The 18,142-nt window shown below is 45.2% G+C and overlaps 6 protein-coding genes across 6 annotated transcripts in view; 3 read left to right on the top strand and 3 right to left on the bottom strand.

Moving 5' to 3' along the window:
- The window catches only part of JR316_0005285 (Fructose-bisphosphate aldolase), a gene marked incomplete at both ends in the record, with an annotated part of 3,473 nt that extends 1,933 nt beyond the window's left edge, over window positions 1-1,540 (bottom strand). Inside the window, 5 exons of the mRNA XM_047891045.1 lie at window positions 205-901; window positions 953-1,105; window positions 1,168-1,214; window positions 1,390-1,449; window positions 1,517-1,540. Of these exons, the coding sequence (XP_047750806.1) occupies window positions 205-901; window positions 953-1,105; window positions 1,168-1,214; window positions 1,390-1,449; window positions 1,517-1,540 (981 nt within the window). The remainder of the gene's footprint in view (window positions 1-204; window positions 902-952; window positions 1,106-1,167; window positions 1,215-1,389; window positions 1,450-1,516) is intronic.
- Window positions 1,541-3,056: 1,516 nt separating this feature from the next.
- On the top strand, window positions 3,057-5,632 carry JR316_0005286 (Translocation protein sec63; the record flags this gene model as incomplete). The annotated part of the gene is made up of 11 exons (XM_047891046.1): window positions 3,057-3,168; window positions 3,216-3,336; window positions 3,390-3,504; window positions 3,555-3,607; window positions 3,663-3,749; window positions 3,812-3,983; window positions 4,045-4,390; window positions 4,450-4,779; window positions 4,844-5,082; window positions 5,145-5,372; window positions 5,426-5,632. The coding sequence occupies 11 exons, from the start codon at window positions 3,057-3,059 to the stop codon at window positions 5,630-5,632; spliced, it is 2,010 nt and encodes a 669-aa protein (XP_047750807.1).
- An 811-nt stretch (window positions 5,633-6,443) lies between these two features.
- JR316_0005287 (Cytochrome P450 monooxygenase 75) lies at window positions 6,444-8,963 on the top strand (the record flags this gene model as incomplete). The annotated part of the gene is made up of 12 exons (XM_047891047.1): window positions 6,444-6,765; window positions 6,818-6,891; window positions 6,946-7,012; window positions 7,285-7,382; window positions 7,437-7,877; window positions 7,930-8,086; window positions 8,144-8,168; window positions 8,230-8,322; window positions 8,377-8,432; window positions 8,494-8,609; window positions 8,679-8,864; window positions 8,916-8,963. 12 exons carry the CDS (start codon window positions 6,444-6,446, stop codon window positions 8,961-8,963), a joined length of 1,683 nt encoding a protein of 560 aa, XP_047750808.1.
- Window positions 8,964-8,977: 14 nt separating this feature from the next.
- JR316_0005288 (uncharacterized protein) lies at window positions 8,978-9,330 on the bottom strand (the record flags this gene model as incomplete). Its single annotated transcript, XM_047891048.1, has 2 exons — window positions 8,978-9,074; window positions 9,131-9,330. The coding sequence occupies 2 exons, from the start codon at window positions 9,328-9,330 to the stop codon at window positions 8,978-8,980; spliced, it is 297 nt and encodes a 98-aa protein (XP_047750809.1).
- Window positions 9,331-13,597: 4,267 nt separating this feature from the next.
- Window positions 13,598-14,831, top strand: JR316_0005289 (Uracil phosphoribosyltransferase, synthesizes UMP from uracil; the record flags this gene model as incomplete). The annotated part of the gene is made up of 8 exons (XM_047891049.1): window positions 13,598-13,870; window positions 13,992-14,060; window positions 14,116-14,181; window positions 14,243-14,281; window positions 14,330-14,518; window positions 14,572-14,628; window positions 14,685-14,761; window positions 14,819-14,831. The coding sequence occupies 8 exons, from the start codon at window positions 13,598-13,600 to the stop codon at window positions 14,829-14,831; spliced, it is 783 nt and encodes a 260-aa protein (XP_047750810.1).
- Window positions 14,832-16,265: 1,434 nt separating this feature from the next.
- On the bottom strand, window positions 16,266-17,503 carry JR316_0005290 (Cytochrome P450 monooxygenase 75; the record flags this gene model as incomplete). Its single annotated transcript, XM_047891050.1, has 4 exons — window positions 16,266-16,783; window positions 16,836-16,932; window positions 16,987-17,006; window positions 17,197-17,503. The coding sequence occupies 4 exons, from the start codon at window positions 17,501-17,503 to the stop codon at window positions 16,266-16,268; spliced, it is 942 nt and encodes a 313-aa protein (XP_047750811.1).
- Between the last annotated feature and the right edge of the window lie 639 nt (window positions 17,504-18,142).

An 18,142-nucleotide genomic window follows, 5' to 3' on the forward strand; every position in this document is an offset into this window, starting at 1 on the left:
TAACCCTAAACCCTAAACCCTAAACCCTAAACCCTAAACCCTAAACCCTAAACCCTAAACCCTAAACCCTAAACCCTAAACCCTAAACCCTAAACCCTAAACCCTAAACCCTAAACCCTAAAACCCTAAACCCTAAACCCTAAACCCTAAACCCTAAACCCTAAACCCTAAACCCTAAACCCTAAACCCTAAACCCTAACCAACCCACACTCGAGGGTCGTAAACTTTCTTGTTGGGCTTGTCAGCACCCTCAGGGTTACCGACCTGAGTTTGGAGATAATCCTTCTTTTTGAAAATGAAGTCCCGGATACCGACGAGATACGCAAATTGGGTATCGGTGTCGACATTCATCTTGACAACACCATGTCCAACAGCGGTGGAAATTTCCTCCTTTGTTGAACCAGAACCACCGTGGAAGACGAGATAGAGTGGCTTGGTATCCTTCTTGCCTATCTGCTCAGCGGTATATGCCTGATGGTTGCCCAAAATCTCGGGTTGAAGCTTGACATTTCCTGGCTTGTAAACACCGTGGACGTTGCCGAAGGCGGCGGCGATGCTGAAGTTAGGTCCGATGGCGCTCAAAGCCTTGTAGACATCGTAGATGTCATTGGGTTGTGTGTACAGGCTTGCGTTATCGACGCCAGTGTTGTCAACACCGTCTTCCTCTCCACCTGTAATACCGATTTCCATCTCGAGCCAGAGCCCGAGGGGAGCCATCCGCTTGAAGTATTTGACACAGGTGGCGATGTTTTGCTCTTTGGGTTCTTCGGAGAGATCGAGCATGTGGGACGAGAACAAAGGTTCCTGGTGCTCCTTGAAGTAAGCTTCATCAGCCTCAAGCATTCCATCGAACCAGGGGAGGAGCTTCTCCGCGCAGTGGTCGCTGTGCATGACGACGGGACTGGATAGAGCATGAGGGCTTGTTGCCATACCCCAAAAATATGGTACTTACACGCCGTAAGCCTTCGCCATCAGGCGGACATGGTGAGCAGCGCTGATAGCGCCCAAAATCGACGCCTGCTGCTTGTCATTGGCAAGGCCCTTGCCTGCAAAGTAGGCAGCACCGCCCTGGGAGACTTGGATGATGATGGGAGATTTGATGTCACTATCATCAAGATAAGATAAGAATAGACAGGAAACTTCGGCTATTTGACTCTGGTCACTCACCGAGCGGCTTCGAGAACTGCATTGGCTACCGATGTGGAGGTGACATTCTGCGGGTAAAACCGGTCAGAAAATGCAACGAAGATGATATGTAGACAACTCACGATGGCCTACAGAAGCTCAGATCAAAGTTAGGGGCTATCCATTTCAGAACTTACTGGGATTGCAAACTGCATACGTCAAGTCAGAAAAAGCAACATAAAAATCCCCAGTCAAATCACGTACCTTGTGTTCTTTGGCATAATCGAAGAGTTTGCGAACATTGTCGCCAGTCAAAACACCTGCCTGATGACGTAGACAACGATCCAAAGATGATCAGTCATATCGCCCAGAGCAACAGGATATGACCTACAGGTACGACGTCGAGGACACCCATATTTGAGAATTGGTCGTGGAGGTTCGGGATAAAGCAATGGAAGGTACGCGGCGGGGGGCTTTTATAGCAACGCAGATGCGATGTCTGAAATCGATGTCATCTGCGATCATGTGATCTGACCCATCGGTGAGCCGCGCCCCTTTCTGGGCAGCGGTTCACATCGTTCGTAAGAGATTTCGCATGGTAATCAATGGTACTAGGTAAGTCATATCCGTTATCTGTCGGACCAGAGCTGCCCAGGGTCTATAGCTTGGTTTGGGGCAATTTAACGGAGTTCATTGGGATACAGGTTAGGGACGCCCGTTTAGGCGCGAGTACGTGAGTACTCCGTGTTATTAAAGCCGAATCAAAGCCGATTCATCGCGGAGATAATATCATGGCCAGTTAGTCCTCTATCAATGGGAAAGAGCCAATCAGAGACCTTATTTTGCATTCGAGCCTATAATATATGCTTGAATGGGACTAGTCCTTTACCATTTACCTGCATATCAAGTAATCCCGACAAAATCACAGCATAGAAATATCTGTTCTCTGTAACACAATGAAGTGAATAATAACACATTCTTCCCTTGCTACTTTTGTATTTATAAGCACGTTTAAACAGTATCTATTCAGTGTACTTATCACCAATCAAACCTAGAGGAAGATAAATAGGGAATAAGTGGATTACCTCCAATGATTGAGCAATTATTCTGAAGTTCTTGACTCATTTCAGATTTACTACTCCCAGGATTGCACAACCGGAATGTTGAATTAAAAAAATTAAGTTAAAACCGCGAACATTATTGATTCGTATCATTACATGCGTGCTAGGATAATTTGATACTAGTCGAATGACAAACGCTGAACATACACCTACTGGGATACACTAAAGCTCTAGGTAACTCAGATTACCAAGTGATTTTGGAGTGATTCGGTACTTTTATCTTGTAGCATCTTTGCTGCAAGTTTTTAGTAATGAAATTTATTGAAGTTCACCACACTTCTTTAAGCGTCTGCGATCCTGAAAGGCTATCAAGTAAGAAAATAACAAAGAATCTAAACAGTTCAATGCCAGTAGAATAAAAAATAGAGTATGCCTTGATATTGCTTCAAACTTGCACTGCTTAACATGCCTAACATAGGTGCTATGTGAGAAAATCATAAATGCGTTTGATATAGCCACTATACCCTAAATCTCATGGTTTTAAAAATCACACGAACGGGAACAATATATTTATTTACGGAGACGGATCGCGGAGAGCCCTTTGACAATTGTTTGTCCTCTTTCCATAGATAGAAGTAGCGTCACACATCATCTGACCATCACATCATGCTTATTGTCACACGCTGCTTTAGATTTCGCCAGCGCAATGGACACGTCGTTGGTTTATTCTCCACAAAGACGCTTGGAATCCGTTCCTTCAAATCCCCTCCTTTTCTCTGTCTGACATCGATACGTAACTTAATATTTGTAACCTTCGAAGGCCCGCAATCCCACAGCAACCTGGTCGCCAAACACTAAAATCTAGCCACAATGGCTACATACGAATACGATGAGGCCGGAGTCATGGCCGCGTACTTTATTATCACATTCCTTGCCATGGTCCTAGTACCTCTCACCATCTCCTCACTCACAAAGATATCCGGTGCGTTGGTACTCTTCTAAATACTTTAATGGCATACATTAATGCAGAGGCAACCACTTCAGCCAAGGGAATTACCGATGGATGCCAGTGCACACCATGCGTCGAACAGCGCGAAGCTATTAGCAAGCAAGAGCGGGGGTCGTTATTGAATCCTAAAATCAGCAGGAGGTGCGCATCCGTCTGTACTAATGGAATCTCAACTTGACAATCTTGTTTTTCAGGACCTATTTCCTACTTGGAGGGTGGTCGTTATTCGCGTTTGTTTGCTACAGAGTGTCACTATTGAAAGTGGAGAATAAAATCTATAATCCTTTTGAGATTCTTGGTATCTCTACAGTACGTCCCATATCGTTAGTCCAACAAAATCATTCTAACTTATGTGGCAGAGTATGCCGGAGAAGGACATCAAGTCACACTTCAAAAAGCTCTCAAAACAATTGTACGTGGCATTCCATGAGGCTATATGCGCTTTATAATCTAACACGCCTCCAAAGCCATCCTGACAAAGTTAAAGCTACCGCAAACATGACAATTGAGGCTATCCAGGACCGCTTCGTAGAGATCACCAAAGCCTACAAATCGTTAGTCACCTTTCTTCATATGTCGGAAATGAAAGTTAATTACAGATCCCACGCCCAAACAGCTTAACAGACGAACGCATCAAAGAGAACTGGATTAAATACAACCATCCTGATGGTCCCCAGAGCACGTCAATGGGTATCGCTCTGCCTAAATGGATTATTGAAGGCAAGAATAGAATTTGGGTTATGGCTGCCTACGGTCTTGTCTTCGGCGGTGCTCTCCCAGCTCTTGTTGTACGTCTAGCTTGCATGTATATATGCGCGTGATATGTCTTGTTCAACACATTTTTGACAGGGACGATGGTGGTTCGGCAACAGGCAAAAGACGAAGGATGGAATTCATGCCCAGTCAGCAGCAGCGTTCTTCAAGACTATCAAGGAGGAATCTTCTATGGAGGAGGTGGTGGGTGCTCTTGGGAAAGCATATCAGTGGGAACTCCCAGTTGGCAAGTCCAAGTCCAGTGCAGAAATCGATGCTTTGGAGAAGACTATCAAAGAGGAAGTTGGTGCCAAATGGACGGAGGTGCGGAAAATTGCTCAGGACTTCAACGGAGAGCTCCACGAGTCAAGAAGACAAGCTCTTGTCCTTATTTATGCGCATTTGTTGAGATTGGAAGTCAAAGATGCAGGGCTTAAGAAAAGTAAGTGGAGTCGAGATTGTATTATTATTGCAACTGCTTATCCTGCATGGCGAACTTAGAACAACAACAAGTTCTCCTCCAAACTCCAATGCTCCTTAATGCCCTTCTCAACGTATCAGTTGCTCGCACTTGGCTGCTTCCAACCCTGTCGATCATGCGTCTATACGGATACCTTGCACAAGCCATTCCCACCAACGCCTCGCAACGCCTTAGGTTGACACAACTTCCACACATCAAGCAAGAAGATATTACACCGCTACCTGTTAAGGCAAATGATATGAGTGATGTCCTTGCCTCCCTGGAGGAGAAAGATGATCCCAGAACAAAGGATGTGAAGAAGGCTTTGGAAAAATGGGGACGTGTGGATATTGTTAGCGCTACTTTCAAAGGTGAGTTTTGCACTCGAGTTGTATATTAATCACGATTCTCTGTGCATTCTGACTTTGAGCACAGTTATTGGTGAACGTATTGTTACTCCATCGTCTATCATATACCTTCTTGTCAAGCTCCGCATTACTCCACCCGGAAGTACACCCAGCACGCCAGTAGAGTTGACTGTCGACGAGACCAAGAAGGCTGTTCAGCTTGAGGAAGAAATCGACGAAAAGTTCTTGGCTTCGCGGTTAGATGCCGAGGAACTTCCATCCTCTAAAACTAACGGTGGTGCAGCCCATGCGCCTTTCTGGCCTGGGGTGAGTATATATGCTCATGCTTAAATACTTGAACTGACTGTAAGCCCGTTTCTTTTGTTCAGACCCGCAAACCTTCGTGGTGGATTGTTCTCGCCGATGACAAATCCAACCGCGTTGTTGTCCCACCAATGAAAATCACCGACATTCCTTACTCGCAGCCGGGCTCGGATAGGGATTATCGCTCGTATAAGATCCAATTCCAAGGCCCACCGAATACGGGTCTGTTTACATGGAAAGTCTACATTGTCAGCGACACATTCGTCGGTGAAGAAGCGACTACCGAGATCTCTGTGAGTACCGCCGAACACTTTAGGTAACTGTTACTGATTTTTTTTTTGTACAGCTCAAGATCGAGGACCCACCTGCTGCTGAAGAAGCGCCTTCAGATGAAGACATTTCTGAGCCCGATGAAGACACTATTGCAGGTCAGATGGCAATGATGCGCGGCGGTAAAGTTAAGAAACGCGTCGAAGAGGAGAGCGAGGATGAGAGCAGTGGAACTGATGACGATAAGAACGACACTGATAGCAGCGACAGTGATAGTGATTGATGCTGATTGCTTGCTTGAGGTTATCCACTTCGCATCTTTGACATAGCTTTGTTCATGTCTTTAAATTGTTTGAAGACATTGTGTGTTTTATTCTATTGGTACTCTTGGTGCCGTGTGTTTTTTTGGTATCGACATACTTACAACCTAAATGCTACTATCCTATCATTCAGACCTTCAGGATACTTGACACTATGAACGAATCACCTTGCAAGAAAGCCCTGGGGTTTGATCATACCATGCGAGCGGCGGCGGCCATCCATTGAACCATTAGAATTCTTCTGTGAGATAAGATTGCCTCTTAAATGCACTGCATATATAGCGCTCGTCATTAACTGCAATTCTAACTCGTTAAGCTGCTTGAATGCTCGAAAACGAGACAGGGGCCAACTCTCCTTTAGTCATGAAAATCTGTCATGATCTCTGGCAAATCATATCTGTGTTAGAGTTTTAGTGATGATTTTAACCAAAAATAGAGGCACATATTAAATCTGATTCCGGAAACGGACGAAATCTGGGAGTTTTTTTTTTTTCACTTTGCCCCCTTTGTGGGTTCTTTTCTTCATTGCGTTTCAAGACTTGAATGTGGGGCTGCCGCCCGCCCATATGTGCAATGAATAATGACCTACCTATAACCACAAGACTCAAGCTCTCGGCTGAAACACTATGCGGTCATCTCGGCGCTACGAATACAAGTCGCCTCTAGCTTATCATAAATAAGCTGGGTTCATTTCGTCGAAAAGCCTTTTCTCTTGCTTTTCTAGAAGATCTTGGACTCGAGCACACCTGGGATACTATCTGTATTTTTTCTGCCATGGAGCTGCCACCAGGTATCATCTTTCTTACTCAAAGAGCGCCTAAGATCACTTTGCCCCCTTTGCTCACATATCTCGCTGCGCGGGTACTGGGTTCGGACTCGCTGTATGGATATCAGCCATCGTGGTGGGCATTGGGCGTTGCGATGCTTGCCAGTCTGCCTCTTGCATTTACCGCTGCAATTGTCTGGGATGAAGTGTACATTAGGCTGGACGCCGCTCGCAAGGGTGCAGTTTTGCCTCCTCGCATCGGGGATTGGACTCCAGGAAACATACTCACGCTCATTAGACAAGTCAAGAGCTTTGAAAGGGGATATCCAGGTATCTATCTTTGTCACTCATCAAGCCATTTGGATTCAATATTTTGCATTAGGAGAGTTTTTGGAGGATATATGCGCTCAAGTTAAAGCAGGCGTATTCAATAATCGTATATTTTTTGAGAATAGGGTATGTATGCTTCTGGTCGCTGAGATCAAAACTCAAACTTATGAAGACATTCAGCTTGTTACAACTGAACCCGAGCATCTGAAGGCCATGTTGGGAACGCAATTCGATCAATTTGAGAAAGGTTTGTCGGCTTTGTTGGCGCTATTGAATGCTGATTGTCGAGTTAGGTTCTGAAACAAGAACGCTCGTATACCCATTGCTTGGGACAGGTGTATTTGCCGCTGACGGCAAGTTGTTATCATTCTTACCAAAATTGTGCTCTGACGCGTCCATTATCTCTTTTTCAGGCGATCTATGGAAGTGGGTATCGTTGATAAGTGCAGTTACGAACCAACTAAAGCCTTTGAATCCATAGATTTCATCGTTCAATGACACGTCCTTATTTCACAAAAGAGCGCATCAGCGATTTTGAAAATTTTGACAGGCATGCGGAGGATGCAATTTCCCAACTCAAGGGCCGTCTGCGTGCAGGTTATCCTGTTGATTTTCAGGTAAATATTGACTGAATGGGGTAGAAAAGCTACTGACGCGAACGTGCTGAGCAGGATCTTGTAGCTCGATTCACCCTCGATTCTGCAACCGTGTTTTTGTTCGGAAACGATGTTAAGTCATTGGCCGGAGTACTCCCATATCCTCATTATATCACCGACATACCTTCAACCGAAAGGCAAACGGAAGAACACCCAGCGTTACGCTTCGTCAACGCCTTTGCAGAAGCACAGACAATCATGGCCTGGCGCCTGCGCTACGGATACATGTGGCCGCTCGCCGAGTTCTGGCACGATAGGATAAAGGGCCCAATGAAGGTTGTGCATGATTTTGTTGACCCAATTGTAGCGGAAGCTATCAAGAAGAAAAGAGAAGGACATGGAAACGTGAAAGAAAAGGAGGAAGAAACCCTCTTGGAGAATTTGGTCAATTCGACAGAAGACCATATAACATTGCGAGATGAGATAATGTCTTTGCTGGTTGCCGGACGTGATACGGTAAGTTCATGATTCGATGTATTTAAAGAAGATTTTTCATTTTCTACGGCAGACCGCCAGTGGATTAACATTCGTGGTCTATATGCTTGCGGAGTATCCCGAAGTACTTCGTCGTCTACGTGCAGAAGTTCTGGAGAAGGTTGGCCGTCATAGAACGCCAACGTATGACGACTTTAGGGAAATGAAGTATATGAAGGCTGTGATCAATGGTAAGTAATGCTTCTTGTCTTTACAATTAAGTATCTTCTTATGCTATAGTGGCGCAGAAACGATGCGCCTATATCCTGCTGTGTGAGCACGACTTTTCCGCTTTCCGATTATGATCTTACTGTGGAGCATGATTCATGAATAGGCCGTTTAATGTTAGGGCGTCCAAATGCGCAACAGTTCTTCCCAGTAAGCCAGGTTCTCAGGATAGACCGATGTATGTCCCCGCCAATACAAGGTGCGTTTTGTGTTGATTGTCAAATCTTGGAACTCTCGCTTATCACAAATCAAGGCTGCCATACGCTACTTTTGTCATGCACAGGAGGACAGACCTATGGGGACCAGATGGTTAGTCCGAATATCGTACGCGTCATGTCAAGGGATATGGCATAAACCAGACTATACACAGCTCGCGAGTTCGACCCAGATCGCTTCTTGGACGACAGGCTGCATAAATATCTCATCCCGAATCCGTTCATATTCATTCCTTTCAACGCCGGACCAAGGATATGTCTTGGCCAACAGGTACGCCGAAACTGTTCGGTTAAGTTTTTTTTTCGAGCAGAGCCTCAAACGTCAGGTGGTATGGTCTAGTTCGCCTATCACGAGATGTCCTTTTTCCTGGTCAAGCTTCTGCAGCAGTTTTCTGGCATCTCGCTCGCAAGTGATGCCCAGCCCCCGCAATCGCGCCCGCCATCGGAATGGGCGGAGGATACGAGCTACCCAAGGAAACAGAAAGAAAAGATCAGGCCTAAATCGCATTTGACCATGTATATCGAGGTTCGCCTTTTTTCTCCGAACCGACTTCATGGTTGTTAAATAATTTCACAGGGAGGGCTATGGGTGACGATGGAGGAAGCTAAAGACATAGATTTTTAATTTCCACGCGGAGTTTAACTCTTTGATGCGATTTGGAAAATTATCGAAGGCAGTTGGGGGGTATCAAAGTCCGATGTCTTTCTGCCTAGCTCCACTATAGTATGGGCGCTTCTACGTACTACTAATAATATGTCTAGCAAAGTCATTAACAATCATTCACTACTTACACAGCAGTGGGCTCGTTCATCTCCGATATCTTATCCATCCGACTTCGGTCGTCCGACGAGCGACGTTTTCCTAATCGGTCATCGCTCTTGTCCGCGTCACTCATGTCCTCAATGGTAGACAGGGCCCTTTCGCCTCGGATGCGCATTCCGCTCAGGCTGAAGCTCTGGTTCCCGGGTGCTGTCGATGGTACTGCCCACATGTCTGTGGTAATCTGTATATCCATGAAGTGACGACTAGTTAATTTACTGATATTGACACTTGGAGAGTAATTCGGTCATCACCTCGCCACTGCCTTGAATGTCTTTAATTTCCTTTTCTCGGTCTTGAAGAATTCCGAGGAAAGACTGTATATGAGTTCAGCCGAAGCGGGGAAGCTGTTAGCTTCTGATACAAGACGAGAGAAACAAAGCCTACATTGGTATATAGTCTTCCTAGAGGAAGCAGAAACACAATGTAAACACTAGTCTGTTTTGATGCTAAAAACAGAATTAAAACAGCTATTGAAAACACGGCGCTGAAGGATCCTGTCCGCATGAGCTTTCCGGTGATGTGGCTGCTGCGTGACCCAGAATATGGTCGCTTGACTTTTTCAGGGTTGCTTGGAAAAGCGGGGTATAGTATTAGGCTCGCTAGGGATGAAACGGTTCATATGTTAGGCTAATAGAAAGTTATAATTAGGAATGACACTGACTTGCTATCAATATGTCCGCAAGCGTCTGCGCTGCAATCCAAACTGTAACCAGACTGCGATACGTTGAATGGCTGGATAAAACGACCGTTGACGATGTGCGTTTTCGACGGAGTTGTGGAGAGTGGCTCACTGATTGAACATAGATATCCCAAGCGCGTCTCCATAGATACCAGAGCTCAGCGCCATGACTCCAGCAACTGCACTGATGACCATTACACAAATCGAAAGGAATTGTGGAGATTTAGAGGAGTATTTAATTCTATTGTGCTTCGTATAAACCCGGGTGGTACATGAAAGGGTCGAAGGAAATCGCACCTGAATGCCATATAAAAATGCACTATCAGCCCTGAAATGGCGCTGCACACTGATATTACTGCGTATGTCCATAATTCCACTGTGGCGGTCACATTTAGTTACCGCGTCGGTTTGGAAGTGGGGTCGGGGGGAAATACAACTAACCACGACCCATGGCAGTGATATCTGTGTAATTCGTGACACTGCAGTAGATTAATTACACCCCACAGGTATTAGATTTAGTATTATCACACATACCAGTAAACCCAAATCATATAGATAGCGCTAAATCAAGAGGAATGGGTTCATTAACAGAGATAAAGGGAAGCGCAGCGACAAAGGGTGCTTACACCATTGTCTGAAAAGAGTCGACAGAAAACAATGTCCAAACACAGAGTCTAGTAAACCACCATCAAGTTTCAGATTCCTGTACATGGAGAAAATATGATGACATACTTCAATATCCATGAATCTTTCCATTCTGACCAAACGTGTTCAACGAATCAGCTACGATGTCGAAGTGGATTGGCAGGTGAAATGAAAGGACTGACTGCTATTTCGATACGTCAAGTATTGAAATCCGATGACCCCAGACAAGTATGTGTTGACTAATTATAACCATTCAATTTAATATCCAATGACACGAAAATGCAGAGTTGTAGGCGAGTTACCGAATACCGACAGTACCAGAGGACCTGCAGGGAGAGAGACGACCAGTCGTTAACCCCAATCTTGCTCATTTAGTAGCAGTAGTTTTTACCAAGGACCTTGTCGTATTCACCCATTATCCCAACATATAACACTCACAGAGCGCAGACGTAGAAACCTCTACAGGGTAAACTGAATGGGCTTGACTAAAGATTGGGGAGTGGCAGTAGAGGTGGGGGATGCCAGCAAGCGCAACAGCATTCAAGAACCCGTCTTTTGTATCCACTTCCAAGGGCTGCGTGGATATTCGACTTCTCATTTCCGAACCAATCAGCATATTGTCGAGAATCCAAAAGTTTGAACAGAAGGAGAAAGAATATCGCAAATGGAGCGTCCGTGCCGAAGGAGCGAAAAAGTCGGTTGACAGACATCTGGAGAAGCTGAGAATTTAGTTTCAGGGTCGTCGGCGCCAATTGCCAATTTGACGGCCAGATTTTCGGTGTCCGCCATATCACGGTTGATGTTCCTCCTAAGCCTGTTGCTCTAGACTTTTGAATACGTGATGAATGAAGGTGAAAGGGTATGTAGTATTGAACAAAGACACCAGTTGGTCGCTCTAAGCACGATAATTATGGTATTTCATATCCCAAGACGAACAGTTGGCAGACCACCCACCTAGTGGAATTGGCTGAACCGGCCACCCGGATATATCACCGACTCCGTGGATCTATGCAAGGGTACGGACGATATCCCTTCCTAGTGTCCTTAATGCTTCTTCATCATCTTGACTTTGTATATCAGTTGAGCCTCGAGTAACAATTCAGAGTGGATTCTAGCCTGAAGTTCCATCAGACATCATACCCAGCCATCTTCTTAATCAAATGCAGGCGTATGGTGGATATTCTGCCCATGATCTTTCCCTTGGTTGTAATATGTAGCCTTTCTGGCATCCTAAGCCATGATTCTGCTAGGTAAGAACTCTGGTTTCCTGTAATGGCTTTGGTGGAAAAGAGCTACAGGCCAGATATTGAGCCAATGTTGAAAATTTAAAGCACTCGAGGCCTGACCGTCGTCAAAGGAACGCTTCATGGTCGTCATAGTGTTGTACTTAAGCAGACTGCGAAAGCTTTTAAGCATTATAGGAATTGAGCTAGGTCCTTCTGAGTCACCATGATCAGTAAAGTTTGCGTCGATTCCACCGTACTTGCATTGAGTTTCCTTCAAATCCAATTTTCGAGCATGGCTATACTTGGTCCTCCAGAGACACAATTAAACAACTTTCAGACATACCTTCACTTGCTCAAGCTTGGATGTTATCATGAGAGATAATGTTGGGGGAACTGATGGTAGAAGAGAGAATTACGACGTACATTTGCGAGTGACAACCTGCAAATGCGATACTGCTGACGTCGGGAGGTTGCGCCGCCCCTGCGGTGGTGGTAGGTAAGTTAGATGAAACCAGTGAAGGACTGTGTGCGTATTGAGTTTTAAGGTTTCTCTGCAATGTGATTTCTGGACATCTTCTGAAACTATAGGCGATGAGCCAATGCGACGCTTCTGATCCACGCCGGCGCGATTGGAGACGTAAGGCATTCAACCCTTCACCCGAGGTCCCGATTTTGTGCATCTTTTCTTTTAGAACCTGTTCAGAGAGAAAATTAAAGCGAGAGTCAGAGCTATCATGAATGTACCATCTTCCATAACTGACTGATGCGTGCAGTGGGAGGCGAGGACAGTCAAGTCATCATAAAATTGGCAACGATGTAGAACTCCTCGTCATCTATCAGCCCTCTGAGAGTCTTCGCTTACAATAGCCGAAGGATCCCTCAATCTCTGAAGCGCCTAGGATGTCGAGTGGACGTTACAGAGATGATATTGGAGGTACTGTGGGCAGCTCCAATCGAGATTGCGGGAGATTATCGATAGGTACCACACAGGTATTTGACGCAGATGACCAAAGGTGCAACAAAGGAGGGCTGAATAAAAGACAGATGACAGGCAGCATGCAGGAGTCGCAGGATTTTTCCAGTGGATTTAAATTTGAATGTAGACCCCTGGATAATTCAGTTAGTTGGCAGCGCGCGTATTGCGGGGGATTGCAGGTTCATTGCGTCCTAATCGTGCCAAAAAATCCAGACTGAGATGTCTTCGTGTAGAGTACAACTTGAATGTATGCATATATTGCAGATAAAGAGGTTGCGTGTATATACCGATGAAGGGCACATCTATGCCTGTTAAGATATTGCGGTTTTCTTCACTCGTAAGATGCAGCTACAGCACCACTCCGAAACGTGTGAAGCATTCAAAGTTCCTTCGACAAACAAAATTTTCGTCAGAAAAAACATGCTTCACCTTTTGATCTGCTATCGCGGCACTCACAATTTATGCACCCCGATGAATCCCATCTTGTCTACGTGCTTTAGAACATAAACTCCTCCGATCTACGTTGAAAGTGATGTATAAATCTGGCAATTCTGCGGACGATTATAAGCGAGAATATGCGCTCTGATAGCGTGCCTTTCTCGCGGTAATTTACAGAAGCTTTTGGTTGTTCGGTCGCCAAAAGAGGTTCCTCTTGTAGCCCCTGTATTGTGGCATAGACTCTGAATTTGTCCAATGCTATACCATCCATCGACGACTGATAAGGAGCTGAGATATTATACACCAGGGTGTACACGGTATCGCATTCGCCAAGACATGGTGATAGTCAGGAAGGAAGAGAATGAAAGGGCAATCAGTCGCTTTTGGCAGGTTGCATGTGGTGCGGCCAACATTGATCAGACCTGTTGCACACGACCACGGCCACAACTTGACAAGTATACTCTGAGCAACCATGTCGTCCAACTCGAAACCAGAGGTTTCTCCTCTCGCACCTCCTCAACCCGCTCGGCCCAACAACACCAACCTCGCTCATCTCAATCCTCTTCCACCCTCTGTGTTCACCTTGCCACAAACAGCTCAACTTGAGGCTCTGTACACAATCATCAGGGACAAGGAGACCTCTCGAGGAGACTTTCTTTTCTATTCGGATAGAATCATTCGACTGCTTGTTGAGGAGGGTTTGAACCATCTACCTGTCGTGGCACGAACGGTGGAAACGCCCACTGTGAGTTTGCAATCGAATTTCCTCGCAGGCAATGAGAGGCCGTTTCATGGAGTCGATCACCGTGGGGTCATCGCAAAGTCTTCTCGCAGTGCTGATTGTCTCCCTTGTCTCTTAACGGTAGGGTGCCGTCTATAATGGTGTCGGTTTCGAAGGCAAGATTTGTGGAGTGTCAATCTTGCGTGCTGGGGAGGTGAGACATCGTGATGAACTTGAGTTTGCTGGTCGGTTTCTCACATTTCTTCAAGGCGATGGAGGCTGGTCTGCGGGAGGTATGCAGGAGTGTCAGAATCGGCAAGATCTTGATCCAACGTGTGCGTGGGTCCATTTATTTCCATTGAGGCCATGTTCTGATAGAACGGCGGGCGTATTTAGGATGAGGAGACTACACTTCCAAAGCTTTTCTACTCGAAGGTGCGTTATGCTTCTTCCTCTCTTCTTATTTAATTTATTTCTTTTCAGTTTCCTCAAGATATTGCGTCGCGTTATGTGCTGTTACTCGATCCTATGCTGGGTAAATTATCAATTTCTCAAATGTTTCGTCAACAAGCTGACGCATTCTCTGTAGCAACGGGAGGCTCAGCCATGAAAGCCGTGGAGGTATTGATGGAGCACGGCGTGCCCGAGGAACGGATCATCTTCATCAACCTGGTTTGTTGATCACCTTCCTTTTTATTCTGCTTATTGATGACATGTCTTTCAAGATTGCTGCACCCGAGGGACTAACTACGTTCTGTTCTCGATTCCCATCGTTGAAAGTGGTGCGTTTCTCTCATACAAAGCACACTTTCTCTTCATCGTCAGCCATATCATTCAGATTACAGGATGGATTGATCAGGGTCTCAATGATAAAGCTTATATTATTCCTGGACTGGGAGACTTCGGTGAACGCAGGTATGAATTATGTCGCTATGAGAAATGAATTTGAACTTAACTATGGATTTTCTCAAGATACTGCACATAAGGGTTTTAGGGGCACATACGACAACATTGTATTTCCATCATATACCAATCGAACATTTATAGCATTTCAGACATCCTTTGGCCAAAACAATTTAGGAAACCGTGTGTTTTTCTCAAAGCTCCTTCATATGGACCCACAGGCCGCCCTACATCAAAGTAAATATCCCGAACCCTTTCATCATCAGTAATCAATCATCACTGACCTTGACATACATCGTCAGGTGAGACATTGGGTGAATTTGCTCTCTTGATTTCCATCTATCAGCAGAAGCCCAGTGATCCGGTGGGGGGATGTTGGCCGATTTGTCAAGAGTAAATCCGGTAAACTGTTGCAAGAGCCGGACTAGGTAAAACGACGCCTCGTTATACGCCAGCTATCCGCCGAGTCAGCGAGCACAGTCAGATTGGCTGTAATGTTTTGCCCTTACTTGTTGACCGAGGCATATTCTGGGCCCTGCGTTGAAGGGGCAAAAGATGAACGGGTTTGGTAAGAAATACTTCTGCAGTCTCTCGTCCAGGAACCTATCGGGGTCGAATTCAAGTGCTTAAAGTAACCGTCAGATGAGGTTGTGTACCCTTGACGTCTGATGTGATTTGTAGTGCTCACCATCAGGTCCCCATAGGTCTGTCCGCCGATGGAGGTTTATGACTGTGTACATGCAACTGCTCATAGCCGTAAATTTCTGGGTCGTTACAGATATTTGGGAACTTACGAGGTGTTCGCTGGCACATAAATCGGCTTTTCATCAGGTGTAGTAGGGGGCAGCACGACCGGTTTCACGTTTGTCCTGGAGAATGGCATGTCAGACGCCGAGGTTTTTCTTGCATTGACATTTGGTCGTGACGACGTGCCTGAAATTGATAGGGCTGCACAGGAAAAAAACGCGTTAATGGTCACTGAGGCCTAAGGTTTCAGTGGGAATTTGCTCATTGCTTACACAGGAGGATAGAACCTGAGGACCTCTGCAGATAGGAGTTAATGAACCAAATCCTATTGGATAAAGTATGCCGCCGACTAACCGTTCAGGAATGCTCTCATATATCTTAAATCACGAATTTGGTCGTAAGTCGGATTACCATTTGGTCCAACGTGGGTGTATATCTCCTCGCGCAGACGCCTCTCTATATCTGGGTATCTGGAAAGCATGTATACAGAGAATGTTAACAGGCACATGGTCTGTCAAACCTGGATCAGCGATTCATCAACCGCTGAAAAGTAGTAGAAATCGTACAGTATCCCGCCCAGCCACAAGAAGGTTGATGAGTTCGTCTTTGATTAATCTCTCGTCTGAAATTGCTAACGTTAACTTGAAATTGTATGAGGGGCGTTTTTTATAAGATGGGACCCTGCAGACCTTGTGTATTCTTCACAAGGTATCCGATAAGAGTTTCGTCATCCATGGTTTCCTTGATTTCTGATGTACCAATCATTTCCTCACGTCCCCCGTTTGTTTAATGCAGCTTGCATTAGCGGTTCTGTGAATTGGTCCATAATTTCTCGCAACGGCGCCACAACGTCCTTCCAAAACTCGCTGAGAGGCCATTGGTTGCCTCTAATCAGTCGTAGTGCAGTATAACCCATACCTTTAGTAAAAGCATCGACAAATGTAGTTGAAGGGTGATTGTAAAATTCGGGAGGATTTTCCCTCGAGGAAGATGGTGGATACGGCAGACCACCAAGGATGGATCCTACGGAGCCTCCAAATAGAAACTCAGTGCTTGAATCAAGGGTAAATCGCGAGACAAGATCCTGAATGTCAATTGAGTATCCTTCTGAAAGCCTATTCTTTGCTGTGGCTAGGGACATGTCACAAGTCCTCGCAAATAGATCAAAATGACTGATCCTGTCCTTTGTAAAGAATGGTCTTGTCATAGCACGATGGAATCTGATAATAGGCGTGAACATGGTTTCGTTCAAGAAGAGTTGCAAAGATACGGACTTCCACATTTCACCTAAATATCATATTAAATGCATTTTCTGCCAAAAACAAACCCAGACGCTTACCATCAGCATTAAACACCCCTGTGCCAAAGAATGATTCGAGCTGCGAATATAGCATAGGTCCTTTCTCGAACGATTCGAATTGACTAGAAAGAATGGCCTACATTTCACGATTTTAATAATAACCACATCTTCACGTAGGGTGCTGACTGACCTTGACATGACCAGGTTCATCTGTGGACATCTTTCAAATTTATTAGTGTCGGGTGATAAAAGGTTTGTATGCCCCCAGCCAGGACGCACTATCGTATTGTTAAGAAAAGTGAATCGAATTGTATGCCCATATAAACTAAACCAACGAAGCATGGCATCACCTTCAGAGAATAGGGTAAGATATTTTCCTAGGGTAATAAATAAAAAATACCTGGATAGCCAGTCAAAATTGATTCCGTGAACTCAGTGACCAGAGAAAGAGATGATTCTGGGCAGCGTGTCGCCAATTTGGCACCATGTTGGGCAGCAGCGCGTTCATTGAGCCACTCTGAAACATAGTTTTCAAGCACAAATAGGCACGGTCGTGCAAATATGGACAGCATGATGATCATCCATTGTGGGATAGACAACTTTACATGCTGCCGCAATAGACTTAGTGAAAAGTAGACGATCACAGATGGTTTGGCAAAGAAGGGTATTAGACTGAGTAGGTACTTCGGCCCTGGAGGAACCTTCATAGTATGAGAGAATAATGAGTAAGAGTAGAGAGTGAAAGCAATTTGCCTGGGAAACTATCACGTCCTGAACCGACAGATTAAGTGGGAATAAAACCAAGGGACAATCATGATCTCACTAGTTGCCCTATCATCGAATGTTGAGTAACACATGCATCTATTACTGCCTGGGATTCAGGAATACAACGCATCAGCTGACACAAGATAAGTCTGAAATAATTTATCTGGTTATCGAAGTCCTTGGTGATATGTGGAGTTCCTGGGTATTGGTAAGTAACAATCTCGGCCCCGGATGTCGGGAGACTTCCAGCGGAGAACAAACCGGGTCAAATTTCTTGAGGATGCTGCAAGCCGTGGCAAAAATCACACACTCTCTTCCCCATCAAATTTATCATGGATTTTTCTGCCCGCGACGTATGTACATTTAGATTAAAATTGTCAACACACCTGCTTAAAGTAACCCTGCTCTGACAATGGATGAGTACGAAACTGAGAAAAGTAAGGGATTTTGCCGAGAGTTTATTGTCGGAGATTCAACTTTAGAGTTCAGTATTCTCACGACCCGGTGACCCAAAAACTTGAGAAATATTACCCATACTGCACTTTTGTTATGTGCTGATCGAGGATCTTCGAGAATGAATT

Source organism: Psilocybe cubensis, chromosome 4, assembly GCF_017499595.1.
Source record: "Psilocybe cubensis strain MGC-MH-2018 chromosome 4, whole genome shotgun sequence".
Lineage (NCBI taxonomy): Eukaryota > Fungi > Basidiomycota > Agaricomycetes > Agaricales > Agrocybaceae > Psilocybe > Psilocybe cubensis.